Raw genomic sequence first — 24,354 nt, 5'->3', positions numbered from 1 at the left:
CTGTCGAAAAATCTACTTCGATCCCTAACGGTGGTTTCTCCGTGCATATTTAGAAAAACAAGTTCCATCATTAAGGTAACAGTTCTGATTCGATGGTTGCTTACGGGGAAATTGGTTACCTGAGATATAGCATAGGTCAATTTTGGTTCATTTATTCCTCATAGAGTGACCTTGTGTGAATCAGAGAACCGGACGAATAAAATAACCAGGCACAACCATTGATCAAACTTGCTTCAAAGTGGATAGCAATTGAAAAAGCTTCCTCAATCCAAGATACAGGTACATATAGCCGCTGTATAATTACAAAAGTATTAGTCTTTAACTACTTAGCCTAAGTATACCATGACTAGTAGTACCATCTTGTCATCCTAATAGAAAAGAGAAAACAGGTTTCTTTAACCGGGGGAGGTGTGAGTAGAGTGTCAGCAAAATCTAGATAATAATTAGGTAAACAATTAGTATATGTATAACATGCAGTACACCAGTATACTAAAACACTGTTATTTACTTATAGATACGAAGTCAAATGACTTAATGTCCTGATGAAGGTGCCAAGATAAAGTGACACCGAAACGCCGCGTCGACCTTTTTTAAAGTTTTTTGACTGTAACTTTTTATATTTGTTGCTATCCTAAATGCTATTTTAAAATGTCTGAATTATGTTTTAGAATGTGACCCAGTTGGGAGGTTTATATTAAAATTTTCGTATTTTTATAAATTGTATGTATCATTGTCAGTTACTTCCTGAGTCGTAGTGTATTGCATACCTGATAGAGCCAGGTAGGGTGTTTTGTGATATACCCAATTGTAATAGAAGATACACTTTCTTACCTCCCCTTAGTTTTTCTCCAGCGATCCTAGTCTGCCACACTCTAACAGGGACTCTCTTCTTCTGACTGAATTTCCCCCTCCCTGATATATATTTCTTTGGGGAACCTCCCTTTACTTTGATGATCATCCACCAGAGTCCACGTAAGCCCTTCCCCGATGCGCTGACGTCAGTTTCTTCTTTTCTGTGCTTCCACACAGATCTGCAGAGCCTACTTCTGGCCATTTTTTTTTAACTTGACATCGACGAAACTGTGTGCATTTTCTGGATATTTTCGGGGTCCTGTGGACAACAATGTCCAACGCTCACCCTCATTATATTTGCATGTGGTGACTAGGCATAGGAACAGGGTCAAGACTAATTTGCATAAGGCTGCGTCTTATCTGGGGTGGCATTGTGAGCAAAAGACCGATGGATTTAACCCAGATCTCTTGAATGGGGGTGAATGTATGATTTATTCAGCATTCCGTCCATCGTTTGTTTGCGTAGTAGTTTTTAACCTAAGTGGGATGGGTATGTCCAGACATGGGTCCCTTGCTCACTGTGCCACTGGATTTAAGCTAGTCTGGCTGATGAGGGGTAATACCCCGAAACCGTTCCCAGGATGCTTGTTTCCTGTCCAGGGAGGACCTTGCTTGGTAGTTCGGGCTGGACTGTTCCCATAAGGAACAGGGTCAAGACTGATTTGCATATGGCTGGGTCTAAAGTGGGGTGGCATGGTAGGCAAAAGAACCTCCTGACTGGAGGTGAATATATGATCTTTTCAGCATTCTGTCCATCATTTGTTTGCGTAGCACTAGGCATGCACCTTGATTTCGAACAGTACGGCTCATGGCTTCAGTTTCAGTCGTCAGCATTGCAGGAGTCCAACTTGACCCTGTTAGTGGCACGGTGGACGAAGATCCATCGTCAGTTAGGGTTCTCTTCTCCCTCCGAAGACCGCTCGAGGGCCAGCTCTCGAATTCCTTCGTCCTCGCTGTTGGCTGGTAAGTTACATTGTAGGTGGTCAGCACCACGGCCTTCCCCGACTTTACCACGTACGAGCGGTGTCATTGACATGCCTACTATTCCTCTGATTTCAGGGTTGGAGCGAGAATCTGTATGGTTCAGATGAGGGAATACTATCACTTTTGGTTCTCAGCCTCCATCTGATGCGTGCCTCGGCCTCAAGGAGGTTGGTGAAGCTGTGACTGACTCCAAACCGGCAGGGCCTCCCTTTGTGTCAGTTAAGCCCTCCGAATCCGTGATCAAACCCCTATGTGCACCGGTGCACAGCTTTTCGGGGTTCCCAAATGTGACACCGGTGTTGGATCCGTCCCAATCGCCTCTATTTTCGCTCTCCTCCCTGATGCCGAGGTGTCACCTATTTGACGTCAGGAATGGAGTTGGGGGACCAGTTCTTTTTGGGCTACCTTCCTCTGCTTTCAGAGGAGCCCCTTGCTGTTTTCCTCTTGGGACACTGGTATTTTGGTGAGGTCGTTGATAACATAATTGACATTCCTCAACCTCGTCCAGAGTTTTATTGGGTGTCTGACCGTGGTGAGGCTAGTTGACTTGATTCTCCCCCATCCTCAGGCTTATTTTCTCCTCCAAGGCTCACTTCAGAGGCTATCTCAGCTTTTGCGGAGAGTTGCCATGGTTTTGGGGCTGCGGCTTCCTTCTGTGGAGGTGGCTACTGATTCCCTACTTGGGGTGCTTCATCAGGGCCAGATGAGGACTGAACCTGTGTTCCTCTACAGTAAAGCCCTCTTTGATATTCTCTTGAGCACTTAGGCTAAACCTGTTTGAAGGTCCTCCGTGGACTGGTCTATAGTTCTTAGAAACCATCCTACACCCGGAGACCCTCTCTGCCTTTTCCTACAGCCTATTCCGTGCAGATTTGTGGTTCAAGCTGTTACAGCCTCCTCCGATATTGGTGCTTTGCCTAACGTTCTTCCAGACAGGGAATCTAAAAGTCTAGATGCTCTTGGTTCATATCTCTTTTCTGCCACCTGCTCCGCTTTGTAGTCTCCTAATGCTGCTTGGGTTTTGGGATGCTTTTCTCATGTATTGTGGGATTCGGTCTCCTGCATTCTCCTCTACGTCCGTGATGACACCCTCTTACTTAGACGGTCCAGGATGGGCGTTAGGCGGCTAAATTGCCTATTGCTGGGTCCAAAGAGGTGGTATGATGTGCAAAAGAATGATGTATGGCCCAAGTAATTACCAGTGGCTGAGATTCATTCAAGCATTCCATCAATAACTTTTTGTATACTTCTTTGTGTCGCCCTAAGTGTAATCTGTATGCCCAGATGGGGGTCCCCTGCACACTATGCCACTGCAATCAAGCTATACCTGGCTGATGAGCCCAGTCTAGGACAAAAACTGGCCTGGGTTGCTTGTCTTCTGGTTCAGGGAGGGCCTGGCCTGGCAGTTCGGGCTGGACTGTTCCCAGTAGAGCAGGGTCAATACTGGTTTGCATGTGACTAGATCCAAACTGAGGTGGCATGTTGTGCAAAAGAACAATACATTGGGATGCAGCCCCAAATAATTTCCAGTGCCTGAAATTAATTCAAGCATTCCATCTATTACTTTTTGTATACTTTTTGTGGTAAAAGATGGACATGCACAACACCTCTTTGCCACAGATAGCTTTTAGTGATCAACCAGGAATTCAATTCAGTTTATTTTAATAGCTCCAAAGCTAACCCTGCAGAACACTTCTTGCACAATGCACCTAGCTTTCAGCTGTGCAAATTGGAGGCTGTCAACAGAGCCTGACCAGAAGAAGCTGAACACCAGGTCTGGCCAGATGGAAAATGTACGAATCCTACACCCAGGCCCCAATCCCACTGTCCAATATTGGGCATTACCCTGAGCAGATGCATCATTTTACCTCTGTTCAGTAGTAGGAAGTCCATCATGATGTCATTGATTATGTACATGCTGATGTGCCTTGATGTCACCAATGATTTTATCAATAATGATGTCATCTCTAACATCATAGGTGAGGTAGTAAGAAATGCATTCAGAGTAGTGCATAACATTATTTGTTTTGGAGTTTTAATTTGTAGTTGAAAAACCTGTTCTGCAAATACACCCTACTAGAGAAAGTAAACAAGGTTTTCCCTTTGCTATTTAAGGCTTTTAATCAATCCCATATTATTAGAAGTCAAATGACTATGCTCACATTAAACATTCAGCTCCAGCGTGAGAGATGGCTTTCAAAATGGTGCATTAATATTGTTAATTTTAACCATATTTATGGAGGATTCCCAGTCGAACACTGAGAAAGATTCAGAAATACAGGTAACTCTGTTAAAAAAAAAATCCAATAATGCGAGAGCTATATTTGCAAGTAAGTACCTAGATTTTACTCAAGGTTTACTCTTGATTCTTTAACCCTCCTTCTTCCAGATGGCAAATTTACAATCTCTGGTGTCAGCACAGTTAACAAGATGAGCATAGAACGAGAAAATGAATGGACCTTAGGGAAGAACTGTGGGCATATTTCTTTTAGATTGGTTTTAATTTCATACCGGGCAAAAAGTGCTCCGCTCCACTCTCCGTAACAGACGGAGCGTCCCAATAGTTTGGAGGATGGTAGTAGTACAAGGAGCATAGCAGTCAATATCATATTTTGTAAGTTTAATTTCATTGGTTTCCACAAATGCTCAATTCGTAGTTATACTATATATTAACAGTGTGTGGAACTTACTAACCAATACAGAAGTTTACAGTGATTTTATAAGTTAAATATTCCTTTTTTTATATAGATCAAAAGAGTTGCACATGAAGAAAATTTCACAACTTTTGTTGACAATCTCCTGCCACATACAAATTATTGCATATCGGTTGTAACATCTGCTACATCAAATCTCAGCACATTAAGAAAATCTTCTCCCTTAAAGTGTATTGTTACAGACTTCAGCAGCAGTACAACAGGTATGTGGACATTAATATTCATTATACATACACAATTAAAAAAAGTGTACTATTTTTCTAAGCTGAAGCATCACAATACAGACTTGGGAGGCCTGTGGTTTGATGGCATATGTCATTGGGGAGTTTCATTATGTTGTAAACCAACAGAAATAAAGTAAGAGAATTGAAAACCCTAGTCAGAATGACAGTTGTTGAAAGCAATCGGAAACTAGACTTGCTGTAAGCTTGTTTAGCCAAGAGATCCATAACAGTAGACATCAGCACTTGAACAAAGGCAGATAAACTCCTCCTCCTACTCCTTATCCTCCTCCTCCTCATCCTCCTCCTTCTTTTCCTCCTTCTCCTCCTCCTCCTCCTCCTCTGCCTCCTTCTTCTTCTTCTTCTTCTAGACTGGATCCGAAAACTAAAAAAGCAGGACTCCTGCGCGCCTGTAGGTGGTGCCGTTCTACACCAGAACTGGCAAGTGCAGCATATATAAGTGCCACCTATGCACACTGACATCCGTTCCTTTCTTTCCACACCTTCAGATGTGGATCTGGAGCTCCGCTGTTTTTTTCATACTGTGGCAAAATTTTTACTTAAAAATATGTTCTCCTAAATTCTTCCAGTGTGAAAGGGAACATGCTACCTACTAAAACTACAGGGTTTACACCTTGTAGAGAATGTCGCAAACATGTCTGTAACATATCTCCACAAGGTGTGCTTATGGTGTTTTGGGCGCAGCATACGACTCCAAGACCTGCAGCAACTGTGCCCAGATGAATCCAAAAGCCATCTGAGAATGTGAAGTGAAGCTCTACGTGACAAAACACGACAAGAGTCCATACAAACCCTGCTCCCAATTGAACTTGAGAGTGCTCCGAAGACAGTGCCCAAAATTCCAGCTGCAGGACTCTGTCCCTTCCTGCCACTCTTGATCTCCAGGGACGGATTTGAGGACATAACCGTGCTTCCAAAAATCTCACTCCCATTCCACTAAGAAGCTAATTGCAACCTTGCTCCTGACTCACCCCAAGTTTCTGGGTCTGGTATTGATGTCACAGAGGATTAAAGCGGCCTTCCTCTGCATCTTAATCACACTTCCATCTTCCTCTGGTGCAGCTTCAGGCCCCAAGGATCCACAGGAGCCTCCAATCGAGTTAGTGCCAGCTGATCTCTCCTATCTTCTTCTTTGTACCTTGAACTGACATCCATGTTGACTTCGGGTATTGTGCCAAAAGTTGTGCCAGCCCCTTGGACCCCGACATTTGCACCAACGCATCTGGCGTCAGAGGAAAATACACAGCATATTGTAGTATGTGACTCGGGGACAAATTTGTTTTTACATAGGCTGTGCCCCAATCTCAGGTGCAGCCAATGCTCAGTCCCTCTGGCACAGACACTATATCATTACTGCATAGTCACACATAGACCCTGCATCAACTTTTTGATTCAGTCCAGAGCCAGACATATGGAGACAACCATGGAGGTGATGGGGGGCAAGTGTGCTGTACCGTATGAGGAGGATAACTCTTATGTAGACCTGCAAGAGGCAAGTGGATTGAATACTTCACCCAACTACTGAGGAAAGTACATCATTTGCTACAGTCACTAGTAAAGCTGCTGACGTGCTTGGCCTTCTATCTCCCTACCATGGAGTTAAAAATTAATGTCCTTACTGAATTCCTTCAGCTTGGCCAGGCATCAACCGAACCTCTTCTCCCCTTCCATGAGGTAGTTTCTAAGTCCTGATGGATTGCCATTGATGGCGGTTTGGACTAGATAGGAAAGAAACATGCTGACTAGTTCCTAAGAATATATGGAGCATTATTTTCATACATATTGCGAGTACTCAATAGGTACCCGCAAATTGCGCATGCAATTTCAAGGGTGCAAGGATACCAAAAGGACACCCTGTTGCACCCCTAAAATATGCATGTGTGCAGATGTTGCGCGCCCACATGCCCCAAGGGCATGTGTGTGTGTATCATGGAACTTTGAAAAATGCACTTTAGCGCATTTTTCAAAGTTTTTGCAAATTACCATCAAGCTATTTGCGATTGCATCAAGCATTGCATTTAGAGAATTTGCAATTTATGATTCCCTAAATGCAATCGCAATTTAAGTAATCGCTATTTTAGCGATTACTTAAATTGCGATTTTTGCATTTGGGATGATTTGCATCCCAAATGCAAAAATACTGGCCGCAACCGTTTTTCTTTTGATGCATGTGGCTCATAGGGGCACATGCATCAAGGTAGGCTTTTGCGATTACTTAATTGCGATTATTAAGGAATAATCCTCTGGGGCTGAATACTTTAAAGAGTGGCCCCCTCCTCTAGCTTCTAATTGGATCCAGGAACCCCATCCCTTGGGGCCTAAATTGTAAAAATGGGGGGGTGAGGGGTGGGGGGGATTTAAGGGGAGCACGCACTACCCCCCCTCCCCCTGTGACGCCCCAGGGACCCCATACCTCAGGGCTGATTTCAAATCAAAGGGGACGGGGCAAGGAAGGCATGTCTGCTCCCATTCTGCTGGAACTTAAAATGTTCTCCTGCCGGGTGGAAGCAGTCTTTTGTTTCCCTGCCTATGTTCTTGCGGTCAGGGAAAATGTGATTCCTCCTGCCTGGTGAGAGCTATCAAAAACAGCTGCTCCTGGCAGGCAGGAGCAATGCTGGCTCCCACAGAACCCAGGTTGAGTGCATGTAGGGACCCAGTGGAGGCCCTAAGGCTCCCCCTGCGGCACCCAACATACTGTTTGGTGGGTGTCCATCCGGGCAATCACCCAGATGCACCTAAGGCCTGTGGGGATGGGGTCCCGGGGGCCACTATAGTCTTGTAGAGGGGGACTGCGCATCCACTTCCCCTTTACAATAAAAAGAAGGCCCTGGGGGATGGTGTCCCCGGGACCCATAGTGTCTAAGGAAGGGGGAGGGGTTATCCCCCCTCCCATTACAATATATGATTTTGCCCTGGGCAATGGGGTCCCTGGGGTTACTATTGGCTCCGGGAGGGAATGTGCACCCCTCTCCCCTTTTTAAAAAATAAATAAAAAGAAGGCCCGGGGTTGGAGTCCCCAGAGCCCATAGTGGCTTGAGGAGGAGTGCAGCATGGCCCTCATTCCTTAATTTTAAAAGCAGGCAGGCCTAACTTGGACAATATTTTGAAAAAGTTGTGAAAATTCGTCAAATGGGGCCAAAGTAATTAGCAAAACAAAAACGGCCATGAGAAAAGTTGATCCTAGCTATAAAAACCTACTATCACTGGTAGGTAGGTAGGTGTATGTGTGTATATACATATATCTATATATATGTCAACGATGCACTCATGTGAGGGGGTGCTGGATTCATCAGGAGAGCCTCCCAGGGTTGTATTTCAAACTATGTTGTTAAAGGAACAACATCAAATCCTGTATCATTCTTTTTCTAGTGTACATAACACAGTGACGGTGCCCCAAAACCCAACTCGTGAACAAGGTGCTGCCGGGTCAAACCGTGTCAGATTTTGATACGTTAAGCAACTTTGAAAATAATTAGTATAAAAACAAAGAAAGAGCATATGCACCAACAGTATGATTTTATGTTTATTACTGATCACATGACACAAGAGTATCCCAAGGAAACATCCCAAGGGAAATATCCCAAGGAAACAAACACAAAAAATAAGGGTATAAAAACAGTAGGCGGACTGCGTTTCCGCATGTGAACAAGGATACTTTGTAATCCGAAACGCGTCAGAGCTGTGAAGAATCAATTAAGACGTGATTTTTCCCACGAAGAATTTGGTATTTGTGACTCTCTCCTCTCTTTGCCGGCTGGGAAGTGGGAGGAGTTGGGAAAGTGCTTCAAAATATATGTATGAGAGAGGAGTTGGCCTAACAGCTAGGGCGGTCGACCTCGGGCAATGACGCTGAAGATCCTGTAATTCTGGGCAAATCACTTAATCTCCCTGTGCCTAACAAAAATGAATGTGTCCCTATTTAATGCAAATGGTGCTATGTGAAGCGCTATATAAAACTCTGGTAAAAAAGAAAATCTCCATCCATCCATCCTAGTGGCTGTTGTCTGTAGGTATTATTAGTCGGGACCTAGTTTCCCTAGGTAAAGCATTTTTTACTTCTCTAGATCTGTTACCAATTAATGAATCTTCATAAAATGTTCCCAAAAAAGTGCCCCGGTGATTCTGGTTGCACATTGAAAGTTTTGGGGAGATCCGTCAAGCGGGGGCAGAGAAAAAGGGGGGTAAAACAAAGTGTCTTTCCCATATTATTTCTCATAGAGATTTTATTCGCGACTACAGCACGAACCGCTGGACGGAATTACACCATATTTGACAGAAAGGTAGCTCTTAGTCCAGAAAGAAGCCTTTTTTTGTTATTTGGGGTAAATCCGCTCAGTAGTTTTTGAGTAATAATTTTTTTTGTAGATATATATATATATATATACGCAGATCCTCCATGGATCCAACAGTCCCTGTGCTGAAAAGTGTAGGCAGCCATCCTGGTACTCCACTTCAGCTCAGTCCCCCCAAAAAAGTTGAAAAAAAAGAGAAGGGGGTTGGGAAGGACTCTTGGACAGGTCCCCCAGGGACCCCTCTGCCTCATACAAAGCATTTTTTTAAATTTTTCGGCGGACGTTGCGCTGGATCTGGGGCTGTCGCCAAAGAAAAAAGAAGCACGGGGTCCCGCGCTTCTATACTATTTAGCCCCCGGGTGGACCGGGTCCTGGGGGCAAGCGGACTTCCGTTATATTTAAAGGAGGGGGGCACATGAGACCCCCCTCCTTGGGCATTTTTTTGCCCCAGGGACCACCACCATGGGCTTATATTTTGAAGTGGGAGCCGCGCGAATAACCCCTCCCCCATGCTCCAGGGAAAGCCACCTCCCAGGGGCTAATTCTAAATAAGTCAGGGGAATTGCGGACCTCCTCCATCCATGTCCTCCACCTCCCAGGGGTTGAATTGTTTGCAGTGGAGGGCCCCTCGGACCACCTTCCCGGGGCCAGCCCATAAACTACAAAGGGATACATGGCCTGCTATGTCCCGCCAAGTCACAGCGAACACTTCGCAAGCAAGAGCGGAGGAATGCTCTTGCTTGCTGAGAGCAGAGCTTTCGTCTGTTTACTTGCCCACTGTGAAGCGGCAGCGAAACAGATGAAGAGATTGGTATGACTGACAAGGAGCTGACTTTCAGCAGCTCCCTGTCTGTAAGAGCAATGCTTGCTCCTGCAGGAGGCAGGGGGCCTTGAGGCCCCCCAAGCAGTCCCATTGCACCCAGGAGAGATGGCCGGGCCTCCATCCCCCATTGTTATATTGCTTCGCCCCAGCTAAGGGGGGCCACTCGCCCCCACTCCTTTACAACCCGAGAGTGTGGCACCCGGGGCCAAAATCAGCCCGAGGAGGGGGCTGCTTGGTCCCCTCCCACATATGTTTTTAGCCTGGGCTCAGGGGATGAGGTTCCCGGGGCCGAAAGTGGCCCGGGCTGCGTAACCCCCCCCTCCCCTATTTGTTTAAGGCTAGGCCCCAGGGGATGGGGTCTCCGGGACCGAAATCGACCTCCACAATACACCCATAGGGTCTGGGTAAACCTACCCTGACCTCTTTTGCACTGTTTAAGCTTTATTTCCCTCCCCGAGACAGTGTCCCGCTTTATAAACTGGCGGCCTCAACTTTCTACACAGGTTGAGGCCAACCAATCACAGCACTGCTGATGGCACACGGATTCGCAAGCATGCCTCCAGATATAAAAAATTGGATTTCCTTTAATATGTCCAATACTGCTGATCAGATTTACACCAAATAACAAAAGCGTGCTTTCTGTACCAACAGCTACCATTCTGCCAAAGTTGGCATAATTCTGTTCAGTGGTTTGCGCTGTAGTTGTGTCTAAAATCTCTTTGGGAATTAAGATGGGAAATGCACTTTTTTTTTTTACCCCACCCCTTTTTCTCGGCCCATATATAAAGCTCAACTGTTGCCTGGTGTCGGAAGACCTCAGGACTACAGTAAGCTGTGCCGTACGACTTTAGTAGGCACTGGGGAGAGAGGAGAGCAGTTTTCTACTGCCGATCGGGACACCGATATCGTTGATCCTATTCCCAGCAACGGCAGCCATGGACTGGCTAAGGGAAACAGAGTGCCATTGAGAGGCAGTTTAGTGAGGAGGAGGTTTCTGAGGGCTATGCAATTGTAATAGTATTTTAAAATTTCAATTCAATGGATTTTAAGTTTTAAGTAATTTCATTTGGAATATTTACATTTAAGGGAATTAATACTTGGAGTAAAAAATATGATTAATTGTAAAAGGGTTTTAGGTTCAGGGAAGGGTTGTGTTAAGTAGTAAGTAGTAGGGAGTTTTTAGAACTCAGGGTGGGTTGTCGTTTGCAGTAATGAGTTTTTAGGGTTCAGGGGTGGATAATGTATAGGGGTAGTAATGAGTTTTGTGGTTCAGGAATGGGTATTGTATAGGGAATGTAAGGAGTTTTAGGGTTAAGAGATGGGTAGTTATAGGGGTTGTAAGGCGTTATTAGGGCAATGGGATAGTTAGTGTATAAAGAGAGTAAGTAATTGTTAGGGATCAGGGATGGGTAGGCTACAGTTGTAGTATTAACTTTTAATAGCTTGGGGATAGGTAGTGGATAGGAGTCGCAATGGAATTTTAGTGTTCACGGTTTGGTGGTGTTTAGGGGTAGTAGGAAATTTTTAGGGGTGAGAGATGGGGAGTTTGTGGGGTACTACAGGAACTTTAGGTTTAAGGGATGGGTTGTATTTAGGTTGTATTTAGGAGTCGTCAGTGTCTTTTTTGTGATTGTGGATGGGTAATTACATTTAGATTATATTAGGTAGAAAAATTGAATTTAATTTAAAGCAATTTCAATTGACTTTAAACAAGTGTTACTTTATAAAAAGGCTTAAAAAATTTGTAAAAGTTCAATGATATATATATATTTTTGCAGCGTGAATCTTTCTGGATTCACTATGCTGTGCATATTCCGCCATCTTGTGGTTGGAGTCGAAAAGTGCTTTGTATTTTTTAGGTTTCGCCCTGGCCGTTGCAACTCCGCCCAGGGCGAAATCTTATGTCCTACATATGGGGCTTTGGTCCCGCCTCTGTCTCCCATTGGCTAGCTCCATAAATGGAGGCTAGCCATTGGAAGAGATTGGCTGTCAATCACGCTTTCCCCGTGAAAACACGATTCGGGGGCGTTTCTGGGTCTTTTTTTAAGTCCCGCCCTCTCCTCTTCCCATTGGCTGGAATTTTACCTTCCAGCCAATGGGAAGGGGAGAGCACGAAAAACACGCCCCCGAATCCCTACACGCACTCCCATCCCACCCCTGTCCATTCATTCCCCTGTCCTCGCCCTCCCTCTCTCCCTTGGCCTTGTTTTTATTAGGTCGAGTTTACTCGAACCTATTGTTGTCAATCCAAAAAATTCCTTTCCTAACAGGCGGATTCAGCGGATTTTGGACAGTGCACGAGAGAGTCACGTGACTCCTCGTGGACGAGCATGCCCAGCCCAGCCTTCCCACAGCCAGCAGCATTTCTCCACGGCCGCCAGGCCCCATCAAAGGCTTCCCCAGCACTGCCACCCCCCTCCCTCTCCATATGGTGCGCTCTGCCTCAGGCCTCTGAGCCGTCCCTACGCTCCCCACCCACCCCCATCCTTCACACCCTTTGTCATTACTTCGGCCCCGAGCCTGAGCCATCCCTACGCTCCCCGCCCACCCCCATCCTTCACACCCTTCGGCACCACTCCGGCCCCGATCCTGAGCCGTCACTTATTCACCGCTGCAGGCCATGACTCGCATGTACTTCCCCGGCTCTGCTCCCCGCCCCGCCTCCTCTCTATCCCTCGCTCTCCTTGTTTTGTTCTCATTCTCGCAAGCTTTTACCAAGTCTCAAGGCCGCACTTTCAAGGCCTGTCTCTTTCACGGCCAATGCTTGTTAACTTCGTCTCCCCCTAACCCCAACACTTCGAGATCGCTGCTATTTTTTTTTTTTTTTTAATTAGTCGATTCCCGTGATTTGTGTATTTAAATTAGTAGTTTAGGAGATTAACGTTGAGCCAACGCCTAGGCTCGAACTCTGGTCTCCAAGTCTCTGGTCGGTGAAACTGTTTCAGCACAACAACAGCCACGTCACAACCCACCATTTGGAGCAATGCGCTCCCGCCACGCCCCCCCACAGCAATGCCAAGAGCTTGTTAATTCTTAACTAACTGCGCAAATTGCTCTGTACCACAAACTGCTACCCCCCACGCCTCCACTCTCCACGTCTGCACTTCTACTCTTCCCTACTCTCTAACACTACACCCTCTCACGCAGGCTCTCCACACTTTCACTCGCTTTCCCTGCTCCTTCACCTGCCGGACTCCTCTTCGTCCTCTCACATTTCTACCTGTTTAGTCCCATCTTTCCGGCTTTCCCTTCCCATCTCCTCCCTCTGCCTCATCTCCCTGACTTGTCATTCGACGACCCCCTCACACACAGCCCAAGCCTTCCATCCATCGTACTCGCTTGCTTCCTCCCACCTTCCTCACCCTTTAACAATGTCCTACCCTCCAAGGTATCTCCCACATGCTTTACCTTTTACACTCCCCCTCTCCTCCTAACACACATGCTCTCCCCTCTTCATCGGCTCTTCTCTCCCTGTTACTTCTTCCCTTCCAACACCTTCTCCTCCCTTACCCACTCCTTCTCTCGGCCCCATGCTCCCTTCACACTCTGTCTCCCCCCCCCCCCATCTCTCTCTTTTTTTCAGCCTACGCTGCCTTTACTGCCCCGTCCTCGCCTTTACGAACCGCTTTCTCCTTTCCTTTTTACCAACGCCCTTAGGGTGGATGATGTCGAAGGAAGGAACACTGCGCACCAAAAATAAAGACATTGTGTAAACCAGTACCATTTGAAGGTTGGCTAAAAATGTAGCAAACAAAAGGCATGTGATAGCAAGAAGCATTGTGGACGAGCTGAATGTCATACACGTACGTACTTAGAATCCATTCAGAATGGACACATTTCTGCAAGTGTTTTACTCTTTTCTACACCCATGGTGTCACCAAGGTACACTCTCTAGGCCGGCATACACTTAACTTTCATCAGCTTAACACAGGGGCTAATGTAGGCCCCTGCAGGGGGGTTAATTTAAGCTAGTATCTGCCGGTACGCACATGGGTAAATGAAGAAAAAAACTCATACTTTATGGGAAATATATAAAAGCACATTCTTAAAAACATTGAACATCCTGTTTGTCATTTCTAACAAGGCACAACTTTAAGAAGAATTTAATCACGTCCTCGGGTACTTCCCCGCGCTTAAATTAAAATGGTGTGACAACTCTTAACAGGAAAGCAGACCAGCGCCGCCACTGTAACAGCAGGCAGACACAGCCCTCCTCCCAACTCCCAAAACACGTTTCTGCAGTAAACGTTATCTCCCTTCATTTGCTCTTCACCCGCTTCCTTTTAATGGTCCCCCTATCTCCCTCCCACTCCCTCTTCTACAAAATATATGCTACTCAAAGCGTAAATGTTTTGGGTGTGTTAATATGCATTAACGTTCATATCCTGAAAAGGCCCATGCCAAAACCATTCAACTATGAGGTGCCTAGTATCAAAATACAGGACACAGAGCATTAAAACATTATTTTGCAACAAATTACCAAATGCTTTTTCCAACTGCACTATCCAAACACATGGGAGCAGTCCAGAAAGCAAGCACAATTTACTCTGCAGGAGGTCTATAAATTTACGCTGTTTACCGTGCGTCTCTTCTTTTACAACTTATTTGAGTGTTTTTTGTGTCCACACTCCAGGCATTCGGGGTTCTGTTAACCCAGGGGCGTAACGCAGGCACCTGGAGAGGGGCATAATTTGAGCCGGTGGTTACCGGTACGCACATGGGGAAATGCCATTAAAATATAACAGTTACTCCACTGTATGGTCTTAAATGTAAGGTTAGGTGGCTATGGGGGAGAGGAGTCACAAGTGCAGTGAAATAAACTTTCACTTTTAGCTTTCGTGTGGCCGCGCTTGCTAAAGCCTCCTGCCCTACCCCTTCCTTATCCCCTCTCCTTTGTGCCTCTTCCAAGAGCCAGCTGAAACGGGAGGAGATGGACTTGTTTTCGAGGTGCAAATGGGTTTTATTTAAAGGCGTTTCTGTACACTGACTGTCCAGTTGTGCAGTGGGAGAGGTGACATTGTGTACACCGTTGCATCAGCCTTGAAAGTGTGCAGTGTTGAGTGTGCATGTGTTTGTTCAGTGACACAATGCGTACACAGTTCTTCCAAAGATGCCAGGGTGTCCAGGGCTGCTATTGAGCATAGCGCTGTGAGGGGGGGTGAACAGCACTGTGGGTGTGCGCTGGATGCCCGGTGGTGTGAGGGTTCTGATAGCGCGAACTCCAGATATTCGAGTGGATGACGACTTGTGGTGGTGATAACAAGGAAAGGGCGCGGGAGGGGGTAATCTGAAATGCAACACTCCAAACATTTTGAAAGGCGAGCAGTCATGCACTCCTTTTAAATATTTATATGCTAGTTCTGTCCAAAAACTGCTTTATTCACATTCCATTCACTGGCTTAATGGGGACGAGGTAACATTCCCCGGTAACCATGCTACAGGGATAGCTGGCATGGTTTCAGATTGCTGTGTGACATTTTCATAATTTCCGTGTAATTATCAGTGACATTTCAACGACTATGAGTGACACTTTCCCAATGAAACAAATAGGGAAATAGATATCAGAACACACCCATTTGAGCAACAAGAAACTCCAAGAAGACAGTAAGTCACTGAACTAAAGCTCGCTAAGGGAGGCGTTCGAGCAGCGTGGACGAGCTGCTCTGCCAATCAATGTGATATTCATTTTATCCAGTGTGTGCCAGCAGCTCACCTGCGCAGGTGGGATCGGGTCTGTCGTGGGATCACATGACTCACAGAAGAGTAATGTAGGACCACATTCTCAAGTATAACTCACTCTTTGGTACAACTCGCACTCAGAAGTTAGAATGAGAGGGCAAATAGGTGCACAGATCCAGTTATGTGAAATTTAAATCAGCCACCAGTGTGAACAAGAAACACCTTGAAGCGAAAACACCAATCAAAACATTCACTACAGCACTGTTGTGTCATGTGTGCACATGCAGAGCGGCCTGCTCAAACGTCGATCCCGGCAGGTAAGCGGAGGTTAGTTACGCTGGGTCTTATCACGAGCCCCGGCGCCCTCCCCGAACCCCTAGCTCGCCCAGGTCTTCTTCTGCAGTGGAACCAGTCCTTGCAGATGTCGCACTCGATCGTGAAGCTGCTGACATCATAGGGCTGCCAGCACACCGGAATCGCCATCCAGTTCACTTTTAGAACCGTTACAAACGCATAGAGGGCCAGCCGGAGACTGGGAGGAGGGGCGTGCATTAGCCACACAACATTGCCCATGCTTAAGGCCCACGGTACTAGCCCAAGACCTATGGCGGCGCGATCGATCATACTGTGCATGTACTGGCCAGTAACCCAAGCACTTGCAGCACTCTGCTTTGATCAAAGTAATAAGTAATTTGCACTGAGACGGGCCCATTAGCTGGAGGTTCACAGCCACATTTGTGTTTTAATTATGAACGGTAAATCAACCTGGCCACAAGTGAGAAGGTATTAAAACTTGGTCAATCTAATAATGCATTAATAACTTCAAGCTTTATAATTCATAAAACGGTTTATAGAAGGCATATAGTAAAAGTCCACAGGGGACCCTCGGTGGCAGGCTTTTGAGTTACGGTGAATCCCTAGGCAGCCTTCAGACCGTCACAGTTTTTTATTTTTTTAATTTCAACATATTTTTATTGATTTTTGTGTACATACCCACACCCGCTCACCCTCACCCTCACACACCCTCACTCAACCTCACACCCTCACCCTCACACCCCCTCTCACACGCTCACACACCCTCTCACACCCTCACACACCCTTACCCTCACACCCTCACCCCCCTCACCCTCACACCCTCACCCGCACACCCCCTCACCGGCACACACCCTCCCCCTCACACACCCTCACTCACCCTCACCCTCCCGCTCCTCACACACCCTCACACACCCTCACACACCCTCACTCACCCTCACTCACCCTCACACACCCTCACTCACCCTCACTCACCCTCACTCACCCTCATACACCCTCATCAGCATAGCATAACAAAACATAGCATGGCATAACAAAAAAAGCATAGGATACACAACCTCACAACCCTCTCACCCTCGCTCTAACACACTCACCCTCACTCACTCACCCACCCACCCTCACTCACTCACTCACCCACCCTCACTCACTCACCCTCACCCACCCACCCTCACTCACCCTCACCAGCATAGCATAACAAAACATAGCATAGCATAACAAAACAAAGCATAGGATAGGAAAACATAGCATAGCATAACAAAGCATAGCATAACAAAACACAACAAAACATATCATAGCATAACAAAGCATAGCATAACAAAACATAGCATACCAAAACAAAGCATAGCATAACAAAGCATAGCATAACAAAACATCTCATAACAAAGCATAGCCTAGCAAAACACAACAAAACATAGCATAGCATAACAAAACATAACAAAACATATAATAGCATAGCAAAACACAGCACAGCATAGCATACCAAACACAGCAAAACATAGCATAGCATAACAAAACATAGCATAGCAAAACAAAGCATAGCATAATAAAACACAACAAAGCATAGCATAGCATAACAAAACATAGCATAACAAAGCATAGCATAACAAAACATAGCATAACAAAGCATAGCAGAACAAAGCATAGCAGAACAAAGCATAGCAGAGCAAAACATAGCATAGCATAACAAAACATAGCATAGCATAACAAAGCATAGCCTAGCAAAACACAACAAAACATGGCATAGCATAACAAAACACAACAAAACATAGCATAGCGTAACAAAGCATAGGATAGCAAAACTAAACATAGCATAACAAAACCAAGCTTCGGATAGCAAAACAAAACATAGCATAGCAAAACACAACAAAACAGCATAGCTTAACAAAACAAAACATAGCATGGCTGAACAAAACATAATAGCATAGCAAAACACAGCATAGCATACCAACACAACAAAACATAGCATAGCATAACAAAACATAGCATAGCAAAACAAAGCATAGCATAATAAAACACAACAAAACATAGCATAGCATAACATAGCATAGCATAACATAACAAAGCATAGCAGAGCAAAACATAACAAAGCATAGCAGAGCAAAACATAGCATAGCATAACAAAGGATAGCATAGCATAACAAAACATAGCATAGCATAACAAAACATAGCATAGCATAACAAAACATAGCATAGCATAACAAAACTGCATAGCATAACAAAACATAGCATAGCAAAACAAAACATAGCATAGCATACAACATCACTCAGCTCCACCACAGCATCAATCTGTGCAACCATTCAACAACAACTGGTTCAAATATGTTATCTCAATGTTTCAAGCTTTATTACAAATGTAAGAAAAAGATGTTAATATTTGACATATGTTCTTGGATTTTCGTCACAATAAAATACACTGAACATAATCTTCACAAATGTTATTTACAAAAGTTTAAGCTATTGCCATTATAAATTACAATAACTTTTATTTAAGTATTAATTATTCAAAAAAATTAAAAACCATTGTTATTTGTAATATCAATACATGTAAGTCACGTACATACAACACATATTGCATTACAAATGCTATAGGTGTCACATTTGTGAAAGTTATAACTATTGGCATGGTAAATGACAAAGCTAATAATTTTGCGATTTTCAAAAACAATACCTAAATAACAAATTTGTCATTTACAATACCAATAGCTCAAACTTTCCTAATACGAGACCTATTGCATTGCAAATGCTTGTTATATTTCATTTTTAGTCGTATTGGCTGTGTTTTTTTTATTACAAATGGGGTTGTGGTGCAACCCGAAATCAGTCGAAAATGTCAAAAATCAGCCCGTATGCGCAGCTGTGTGTGCGTACCTGCTTACATTGGAGCCTTTATTGTGAGGCCATTAGCGTAAAGCACTCTTCCTATTCCAGTAGAACGTGTTTAAGACCGGCTTTTAACAGGGGTACAACTTTCACACAGTTAACAGGACAGCTTGGGTTGGCGCTCCGCCTCTACTTCCCCGGAAGCGTCTCACATTGGCTTACAAGTGCGGTAATGGGCGGGGCTGCCCGCCACAGTGCACGCATGCCCATTACTGTGACGCGCTCTTTTGGACTCACGCTCGTCCCCGCTGGAGTCGCGCCATTTCGATCGTTGGAAAGAAGCAACTGGAGGTTCCCGGAAGAGAAACGGAGGAGCCAGCAGGACGTGCGGGGATCGTGAGGTAAAGGGCTGGGCGACGAGGTTCCGTGGCCATGTAGTCTGATGGCGGCTTGAGGGGATTGCCGTGCTTCTCTTCGCCCCGGCAAGGCCCTTCCAGCCTCGGATATTGCGCAATTTGGGCAGTGAGGAGGGAATGCTGCTGCCTGCGCCTGCTCAGATAAGCTATCAACCTCACCGACTCGTAGTCTCGTGACAACACCACAAGAAGCACCTCTTCTACGTGTCTAGGCGAGCACACTGACTCCTTCAACGAGGAAACATCTGGGTTCTCCATGGGGGCGGTGGTGGGCAGGGGGCGTATCCACTCAGAGGTGTACACAGGCTGAAGGAAATTATTATTGTAGCCCTACTCTGAATATAAGAAGTAACCAAGAAACCGACACAAGCTGTTGGCGCACGTATTTGCTGTGCTTTGCCAAGACGCGGTGGGTTCTCATGGTGCTTGCTGTGTGTGTGCAGGGGCCATACATAGAAGGTTGCTTATATTTGCTGTGAATATGACAGGAAGTGGTAGATGAGAGAGGCAGACCTAAGCCCTAAAACAATTTCCGTGGTGGAGCCTAAAGGGTTGTTAATGGTGCCACTGTACCATGTCATTCTAAGGGGGTGGAATTCCCGTTGTTGTTTGCAAGAGCACCTTACCTGAAGGCACCCGTGTTAATGGCAATGGTTCGATAATCTTACAATGGGCTAAAAAGACAACTCTCGCTACATAAAATAGTGCAATATGCTTACATAATTGGGACAGTGTTTAGGATCTGTAAGAGAGCTAGGACCTAGGACACGACTGATTCCCCCCCCCCCCCCCGCTTCTTGTCGTATTTGTGTCAGTGGGGTGTGCGATAGTTCCCGACACAATCCACCTTTGCTTATTACCAATACTTACTCTCCATAATGTGTACACAAAGATCCTCTTAACAATCATGTTCACAAATAAATGTGTCACTTAAATCCAGCCTCTTAACTCCTAGTACCCATAGTATAGGTCTCAATTTGAGACACATGCAGGTAGTATTACGCAGGATCGCGTTAGTAATGTCATTTGCCACTAGTAAGTATTATCATAAAAGTATATGCTTGTCCATTTAATTGGTCTCTCTTTGAACAATGGCACATCTTAAGTTACCCAGTTAATCTTTTATGTTGTTTCATTGGTAGCAGCAGCTGCACAGAAAGCAAGCAGTTTTCAGGAATGATGTGCCACCAGACCTCCAAAATGAGTTTATTATGAGGCCAACAAGCCTCCGTTTCTCAAATTTCACGCTCACTCCTATTGTGTACTGCTCATAGCTACTGCATTCTTTACCTGGAAACCTTCATATTTTGGCTCGACACAAATGCTATTTGACTAGTAATGGCCTTTTTTTTTTTAAAGACCAGTATTGGTGCTCTGCTGACATCTCGTCAGGAATTATGATTCTGAGGCCGCGCTTTGTTATGCATACTTTAGGATTTGGCATACAATCACCTGCATAATTAAAAGTTGCTGAAAACGCAACATGGTGTTTGTGTTGGCAGCCCCTCTGCAAAGGTTCACATAGTGTCGTTACTGGTAATGTGTGTGAGGGGGTAAAATAGTTGGCGTGCCCCCCCCCACCTGTTTCCATCCGCTACATAAATAAAACCCTTGGTACAGACCGGGTCTGCGTGCTGCGCAGTGGGAATTATTTGCAATGTAAATAGCACAAACTTGCGTAAATACGTGACCTATTGCATTGAAAATGAAATAGGTCTCGCATTTGCGAGAGATTAAGCTATTGCCATTGTAAATGACAATGCCATTTTATTTATCTGTTTTCAAAACCAACACATAAATAAAAAGTTTGTCATTTACAATAGCTACCGGTGAATTCCAATCAGTGCATTATTAACTGCTTTCACTTTTTCTGCTTAATGTATAGATTTTTTGGGGCCGACAAAACCAGTGTATGTTTGGCTTCCGCTCAGAAAAAAGCAAACTAAGCATTTACAAAAATGACACGAGGTTACATTAGCTCGAGTATTTAAAAAGTCCAGCCTGCTGAACACAGAGTTGGAGCGCTGTTGAAATTTATTTTATTTGTAAACAGGGCGTTTCAGTGACTTGCCGTGAATTACAGGACTGTGAGCCGACGCGGGACACAAACCTGCTTCCCCCGTTCCAAAGTAGGCAGCTCTGGCCAATTGACCACACGATGTCCTCCCTTAGACGATAAACGGCACTACGGAACGTTAACATGGCCCTCCGCTGAACAACAAACGGGACCCAAAAATGTTGCTTAAAATAAAGCACACGGAGGTCTTATTCAAAAATTCCCAGCCTTTTAATTATTCCCTGACTGAAGATCACCCGGTGGCTGCAGTTGAAACTGTAGACGGGGGCATATTTAGGTTACAGGCCTGCCATTTGTGGGAACTAATTCTTTTTGTTTATTGTGAAGAATGCCCTCAATCCCCCTTAGGCCTTCCTAGACGTTTCGGCAAAAAGAGAAGTCACATATTTGTAGTAACGGGGAACATTTCCCGAATCTCTTACTAGAATTAAGTGGTTTTTAGCCTAAGGTACATAAACCTCTTTTCATTGCCGCACAAACAAATAATTTGATAAGCAGGTTGAAAATGTGAAATGTGTTGCAGGCCCATCACGTCTTCTGATACAGGAGTAGAGATAGGCAATGTTTGAATGCGATGATTTATGCTTAGTGTAAATCGTAACTCAAGGTATATGATGCCAGCCTCGCACGGTACCTCATCCGGGTTTTCGATGACAGGTGTTCGATGACAGATTGACAAACCAGTGAGAGGATTCGTTTGATGGAATGCACCTCTACTCACTAGTTGGAGTTCTAGTGCACACTACACCCAACAAAGAGCGAGACATCCATCTATTTGGATAAAGGGGAAGAGACAAGTAAAAACAAGAAACAAGTCAGGTCCCGGGCCGGCCAGCCAATCACAGCGCGGCCTGGGGAATGACGTCACAGGGGTGTCCCGGGCCGGCAGCCAATGACAGCGCGGCCCAGGACAAAGGGGCGGGACTTAAAAAAAGACAGAGAAACGCCCCCGAATCGCGTTTTCTCGGGAAAGCGTGATTGACAGCCTCTGTCTCCCAATGGCTAGCCTCCATTTATGGAGCTAGCCAATGGGAGACAGAAGCTGAACCAAAGCCCATATGCAGGATCATGAGATTTCGCCGTGGGCGGAGCAACTGCTACGCAGTTGCAACGCCCAGGGCGAAACCTAAAAAGCACCCAGAGTTTAACTAGCGGCAAAGCCAAACCTTTTGGTATGCACGTAGCCCAATTCTCAGCACAGCCCCTGCCCCCTCCCTGATACACATAGCATCAAGGAGGCTTCCAGCATTCCACTGTAAGGGCCATAAAACTCGCCCGTTCCTGGAGACTGCACGAGGCCTTCGTCGACCTCCAAGGTCTCATAAATCAGGGCCTTATCTCCGGGAAGACACATTCCTGAACGGCCTGGCTAACTGGGCCTCGAAGGGGGTTTTAGGTTCTCAGTAAGTCTAAATGAATTAAAGCGCTTCATTTCCTTCCAAAAGGGGAAATTTGCGGTAAAGGTGTTTTTCTCTGCAAAGCCAAGAACATGCCATACCTCATACCATAGGGCAACATTTAGCAGTAACTAAAGCACCTGGCTATAATAATTCACTGCAAAGCTTTCGCAAGAAATACACGACAAAGCATTTCGTGCAGGCAGTACAAAGCAAGGGTTCACAGCTATGCTGTGCATAAGCCTCAAACATTGCACTGCCAAACAGCCGCTGATAACATAACACAGCGACGACGAAACAATTATTTACGATAAAGCATAGGGCATACAATAAATGGAAGCCTCATTCTTGCACAAACAGGCAGGCGCTGGCAAAATAGCACTAAGTACTAATATGCCCGCAATGGCTAAGTTCCCTACTGAGCCACTGCAAAGCTAAATTAGTAGGGGGCCTTGTACTTTAAGCCTCATATGCACATAGACAAAGGGCCCAATAAGCCAAAGCAATATGTGTTCACAAATGCAGGAAACGATCTTGCGGCACAACGTTTACAACATATAAGTACAATATTTAGGTGTTCACAAATGCAGAAAACTATCTTTGCGGCACAACGTGTGCAACATACAGGTACAATATTTATGCACAGTTTTCTAAATTAGATCGCAAAATAGTGATTGATAGCTAATGATCTATGGACGCTATCCACAGCAATATGTGCTCACAAAGGCAAAATAACTTATATTTGCGGCACAACGTGTGCAACATATAAGTACAATATTTATGCACAGGTTTTAAAATTACATCGCACAAGAGTGATTGATAGCTAATGCGCTATTACGCTATCATGTATGGTATGACCCCTCCATTGCTGGTAATTTTAAATTTTACTTGTTACCTAAGCTTTTACTGGTTACTGCAGTACCTTCACAAGGTTTATACACTACATGTATAACAAGGAAGCGGGCAGGATCATAGATCATGCTTCGTCAGTTACTGCGCCAAACACAAACAATGTTTATCAGCCGGCTGCATAGTATTGTAACAGGCGATGCAAGGGAGGGACCCCTTACTACGAGATATAAACACAGTAGGGTAACTTGGCCTACTAGGCCTCCTAAGACTCTTAGGTGGCAAATAGGAGGCTGAAAGGAGATAAATTCTTCCTATACCAATGACCAGGTACATTATATCAAACGGATACAATTGGGTGTATACTGCTATATTGGTAGGTATGGGTGTATGAATATGATTGCATATAATACACAGCTACATGTTTTACTGCGGGGTGCATACATGTAAATATACAGCCAATCAAGAGGAAGATACACCAAGTACTAAGGTACAGGTGAAGTTCTATATATGCAATTTTCAGGCATATGTATATATGGGTATTTATGCGTCTGTGTATATATGTGTGTATATATATATATATATGTGTGTATGGATATATATATATATACACGTATTAGGCAAAATACAGTATTACATATGCAAACAGTCCATGTATGTGTGTTAATATATACATATACGCCCCCCTTTTTACCGGTACCATGCACCGGGGAAAAAGATAAATACATAAATACAAATACGCTGAAAAATAGAAACATTTTATTCTAGGGGGAGCACATACAATGTCTTTTGGAACACTGTCACACAAGACATTTGAAACACATACCTACTCCCTCCTCTATTCACCACTAGGGGACGGCACAACCATGTTTTAAAACTGGCGTGTGTCACATAAAC

At 44.9% G+C, this 24,354-nt stretch overlaps 1 protein-coding gene across 2 annotated transcripts in view; it reads left to right on the top strand.

The window, feature by feature from the left end:
- IFNAR2 (interferon alpha and beta receptor subunit 2) overlaps positions 1 to 24,354 on the top strand; it is a 187,734-nt gene that overhangs the window by 132,819 nt on the left and 30,561 nt on the right. For both annotated transcript variants that reach the window (XR_013599798.1, XM_078656955.1), the window contains exon 6: positions 4,585 to 4,753. Coding sequence is in view for 1 of the 2 variants with exons in the window: in XM_078656955.1 (XP_078513081.1) it covers positions 4,585 to 4,753 (169 nt within the window). In the remaining variant the exon portion in view is untranslated. The remainder of the gene's footprint in view (positions 1 to 4,584; positions 4,754 to 24,354) is intronic.

Source organism: Lissotriton helveticus, chromosome 8 (assembly GCF_964261635.1).
Source record: "Lissotriton helveticus chromosome 8, aLisHel1.1, whole genome shotgun sequence".
NCBI lineage: Eukaryota > Metazoa > Chordata > Amphibia > Caudata > Salamandridae > Lissotriton > Lissotriton helveticus.
This window is presented reverse-complemented; position numbering and strand designations above follow the sequence as displayed.